Source organism: Salvelinus fontinalis, chromosome 17 (assembly GCF_029448725.1).
Source record: "Salvelinus fontinalis isolate EN_2023a chromosome 17, ASM2944872v1, whole genome shotgun sequence".
NCBI classification, from domain to species: domain Eukaryota; kingdom Metazoa; phylum Chordata; class Actinopteri; order Salmoniformes; family Salmonidae; genus Salvelinus; species Salvelinus fontinalis.
This window is the reverse complement of record NC_074681.1, coordinates 16,919,122-16,923,960: the sequence shown is the minus strand read 5'-3', so window position 1 is coordinate 16,923,960 and position 4,839 is coordinate 16,919,122. Positions and strand designations below refer to the sequence as shown.

At 42.9% G+C, this 4,839-nt stretch overlaps 1 protein-coding gene across 1 annotated transcript; it reads right to left on the bottom strand.

Annotated features, from left to right (window-relative positions):
• Positions 1-1,064: 1,064 nt before the first annotated feature.
• LOC129814574 (uncharacterized) lies at positions 1,065-3,318 on the bottom strand. The gene is made up of 3 exons (XM_055867749.1): positions 3,192-3,318; positions 2,959-3,084; positions 1,065-2,827 (listed from the first exon to the last, which is right to left on the bottom strand). Exon 3 carries the CDS (start codon positions 2,297-2,299, stop codon positions 1,583-1,585), a length of 717 nt encoding a protein of 238 aa, XP_055723724.1. The 5' UTR covers positions 2,300-2,827; positions 2,959-3,084; positions 3,192-3,318; the 3' UTR covers positions 1,065-1,582.
• Between the last annotated feature and the right edge of the window lie 1,521 nt (positions 3,319-4,839).

Here is a 4,839-nt window from a genome sequence, read left to right as displayed (position 1 = left end):
TTAATGCATTTTATTGAATTGAGGCAGGTTTTCAGATGAAAGCATTACGTGTACTGTGGATCACCACTATCTGGAGATGTTACCCAACAGAGGGAACTTTGGTTGTCAGATGACTGAGAACGGGCCACTCATGTGCTTTATCATACTTAGACCCAACCAGCCATGTAGTAGGTACACAATTGTCATGGAGACAGCTTATCAAACCATGGTCCTCTCCCTGAAATCCAATAATATGCATCTATTGCAGACGAAAGATCGCAGTTTAACTAAATGCAGTGTGATGGCATGTTTTTGGCTACAAAATGCCTCAACTTTGAGTATTGGTTGAAATTAACCAGAGGAAGGAGGGTATAACTATCTATTAAAGGATCCACAAATACAAAATTGGCACAGTATTTACTTATCAGAATTGTGGTTGGAGTCATTAACTCATTTTCAACCACTCCACAAATTTCTTGTTAAACTATAGTTTTGGCAAGTTGGTTAGGACATCTACATTGTGAATAACAAGTCATTTTTCAAACAGTTGTTTACATACACTAAGTTGACTGCCTTTAAACAGCTTGCAAAATTCCAGGAATTTGTCATGTCTTTTGATAGGCTAATTGAAGTTTTACCTGTGGATGTATTTCAAGGCCTATGTTCAAACTCAGTGCCTCTGCTTGACATGGGAAAATCAGCCAAGACCTCAGAAATAAAAATTGTAGACCATGTCTAATTCATCCTTGGGAGCAATTTCCAAATGCCTGAAGGTACCACGTTCATCAGTACAAATGATGGTACGCAAGTATAAACATCATGGGACCGCTCAGGTAAGAGATGCGTTCTGTCTCCTAGAGATGAATGTACTTTGAGAAAAGTGCAAATCAATCCCAGAACAGCAGCAAAGACCATGTGAAGATGCTGGAGGAAACAGGTACAAAAGTATCCACAGTAAAAATGAGTCCTATGCCGCTCGCCAAGGAAGAAGCCACTGCTCCAAAAAAGCCAGACTACGGTTTGCAACTACATGGGGACAAAGATCGTACTTTTTTGGAGAAATGTCCTCTGAAATAAATCAATCAAATCAAATTTTATTAGTCACATACACATGGTTAGCAGATGTTAATGCGAGTGTAGCGAAATGCTTGTGCTTCTAGTTCCGACAATGCAGTAATAACAACAAGTAATCTAACCTAACAATTCCGCAACTACTACCTTATACACGCAAGTGTAAAGGGGTAAAGAATATGTACATAAAGATATATGAATGAGTGATGGTACATACGGCATAGGCAAGGTGCAGTAGATGGTATAGAGTACGGTATATACCTATGAGATGAGTACTGTAGGGTATGTAAACATAAAGTGGCATAGTTTAAAGTGGCTAGTGGTCCATGTATTACATAAGATGGCAAGATGCAGTAGATGATATAGAGTACAGTATATACATATACATAAGAGATGTGTAATGTAGGGTATGTAAACATATTAGGTGGCATAGTTTAAAGTGGCTAGTGGTACATTTTTACATAATTTCCATCAATTCCCATTTTTAAGGTGGCTGGAGCTGAGTCAGTTTGTTGGCAGCGGCCGCTAAATGTTAGTGGTGGCTGTTTAACAGTCTGATGGCCTTGAGATAGAAGCTGTTTTTCAGTCTCTCGGTCCCTGCTTGGATGCACCTGTACTGACCTCGCCTTCTGGATGATAGCGGGGTGAACAGGCAGTGGCTTGGGTGGTTGTTGTCCTTGATGATCTTTATGGCCTTCCTGTGACGTCGGGTGGTGTAGGTGTCCTGGAGGGCAGGTAGTTTGCCCCGGGTGATGCGTTCTGCCGACCTCACTACCCTCTGGAGAGCCTTACGGTTGTGTGCGGAGCAGTTGCCGTACCAGGCGGTGATACAGCCCGACAGGATGCTCTCGATTGTGCATCTGTAGAAGTTTGTGAGTGCTTTTGGTGACAAGCCGAATTTCTTCAGCCTCCTGAGGTTGAAGAGGCGCTGCTGCGCCTTCTTCACAACGCTGTCTGTGTGGGTGGACCAATTCAGTTTGTCCGTGATGTGTACACCGAGGAACTTAAAACTTTCCACCTTCTCCACTACTGACCCGTCGATGTGGATAGGGGGGTGCTCCCTCTGCTGTTTCCTGAAGTCCACAATCATCTCCTTTGTTTTGTTGACGTTGAGTGTGAGGTTATTTTCCTGACACCACACTCCGAGGGCCCCCACCTCCTCCCTGTAGGCCGTCTCGTCGTTGTTGGTAATCAAGCCTACCACTGTAGTGTCGTCCGCAAACTTGATGATTGAGTTGGAGGCGTGCATGGCCACGCAGTCGTGGGTGAACAGGGAGTACAGGAGAGGGCTCAGAACGCACCCTTGTGGGGCCCCAGTGTTGAGGATCAGCGGGGTGGAGATGTTGTTACCTACCCTCACCACCTGGGGGCGGCCCGTCAGGAAGTCCAGGACCCAGTTGCACAGGGCGGGGTCGAGACCCAGGGTCTATTACTCTGACATTTCACGTTCTTAAAATAAAGTGGTGATCCTAATTGACCTAAGGTGTATTTTAAATGTATTTGGCTAAGGTGTATGTAGACTTCTGACTTCAACTGTACATTATCAACCAATTAATTCCTTTTACTGTAGCATACGTACTTTCTAATTGTTCCCATTCATACACATTTAAATGACCAAGATCCCACATTAACAGTAATTCATCTGAGATACTGAGTCAATTTTCCTTCAAATATTTAGGGTAAAAGGGTTATCTTTCCATTGGTGTTGATGCTGGCTAACCTTCAGGTTCTCTTCAGGAAAGACGATACATCAGCACACTGAGCAGGACAATCACAGCTGAAAGGGAAGGGTGGATTGACTGGATGTTATGGACCCGACAGAACACTGGGAAGCACTAGAATAGACATGGCCACAGCAGATCTATGGTTGATTAAGGGCAACTTCTAGCTCAAGCCTGACTTGCTTACCTTGGAATGTGAGTGCGCTGCTGCCTGCTGTTGTTGGGACTGACGTTGTTGCAACGTTGCTGGTAGGGTCAGCCAGGTTCAACGGCTTTTTGGTCAAGCGTATGTTGATGTCACCAATACCCATACCTGAATAAGTAGGGATGAAGCAGAAGGCAGATGTTTAGAAGATAAAATGATTACAGTGAGAGAGAGGGTGTGTCTGCCTGGTTCCAATATCAGGTCAACACACTTACCGTTTGTGATATTTCCCACAGCGAGGAAGGTGGCGAAGGTGGTGACTGGTCCTGGTTGTTGCATTAACTGCTGGCACGCTAAATTTACACTGAATGACAGTCCCATTGACTGAGCCAGTGATGTTTTTCACAATCTGGGAACACAAAAAAAAGTGTTACATTTGCCTACAGTAAATAACCAACTTCAATAGTGTCAATTGATTTGATGATGAAAGCCTCTTCACCCTTTGTGTCAGAGAAATTGTGTTGTTGAGGTTGTTGCGCTGGGCAGAGCGGAAGAAGAAACTGCCATTTCTGTTCTGGGCACAGATAAAAACCATAGACGTTCCCTATTCATAGAAGAGAGGGAGAGCATGGGTTACAGACAATCATCATTACCTCTACTACAACAGCAATTTAATGTCCAACGAAAGGTCCCTTAATGTCTTGTCTTTGGGAAGAAGTCCAAAAAGTGATAATTATGTGGTTCTGGGTTCATCTTGTTTTTCTGGTTGTGTGTGTGCGCATGTGTTACCTCTGTCTCGTTGGCAGTCAGTCCTAGAGCAATGTATCCACTGGAGTCCCCAAGGAGCTCAACTAACAGGTCTACTCCATTAGGAGAAGAGGGGGCGGTGGTGACTATGGAAGCGAAGAGGCAGCTTGTTTTTCCTGTAGGATCACATTGTTCTGGGGTCTCTACACACAGCTTAATCAATCCACAGCCTGTCCGTGTGATATGCACCTGTCAAACCACACACAGCAAATCTAGTTCAAGTTATGCACACACACAAGTTAATTTCACAATCTAAATGTGTGGGCTGTTGACTCATTGACATCATACCACTATGACTTCTAAAATCATCTGACTAACTTTGATTTGGGAGTGAACTATGGCTTTAAGTTAGGAGCTGGGGCCGGATTCACAAAACTTTGTAAAGAAATTTCTTCTTAACTGCCATTTTTTCCTTAACTACTGAAAGATTAGTGGAATCTGTGTGGGTAGCTGGACAGGTAGGATGACTGACAGTGAAGGTGAACAGGTGGTCACGTGTCAGGTGACAGAAGAATGGATGAGACGGAGGCAGGAATTCCTTTAACCATAAAGTAGTATATTTACTGAGTAGTCTGTGCTGCATAACAAAGGAAACAAAATAACACATATCCAATCAAATTCATAATCACAAAGATCAAATCATAACAATCATTCATTATTAAAATAATTAGGGAATTCAACAATCCAGTTCATTAAGAAGTCAATAGTAATCACCTGTGAGTCATTTAGGCTCTTAACTATTTATCATAAATCATGAAATAAATACAAACAGTGAATGGTCATTCAATCTGTAATCTCCTTTAGTTTGATATCAAAGTCGATCAGTTGGCAAACAATGACGTTTCTCATTTCACCCTTTCAATTGGTCTTCATGTGTACATGGAATTAATTTAATTACATATTAACCATATCGATTGCATAATTGGCCTATGAGGATCCGTATGGCCGCGATCATTTACAATTCACATTACACAATATGTTTGAAGCGTGCGCTCCAAGCCGCGCTCCGCGATAATAACTATAAACAATAACTGATGGCCCACTCTCCCGCTCGCAACAGATAGTTCAGATGAAAGGTAACAGAGTCGGTGGACTTACGTGGATTCATGGACGCAC

What these genes read in the sequence shown, in the direction of transcription:
- LOC129814574 (XM_055867749.1), bottom strand. Translation starts at nt 2,299, where the DNA reads ATGCACGCCTCCAACTCAATCATCAAGTTTGCGGACGACACTACAGTG.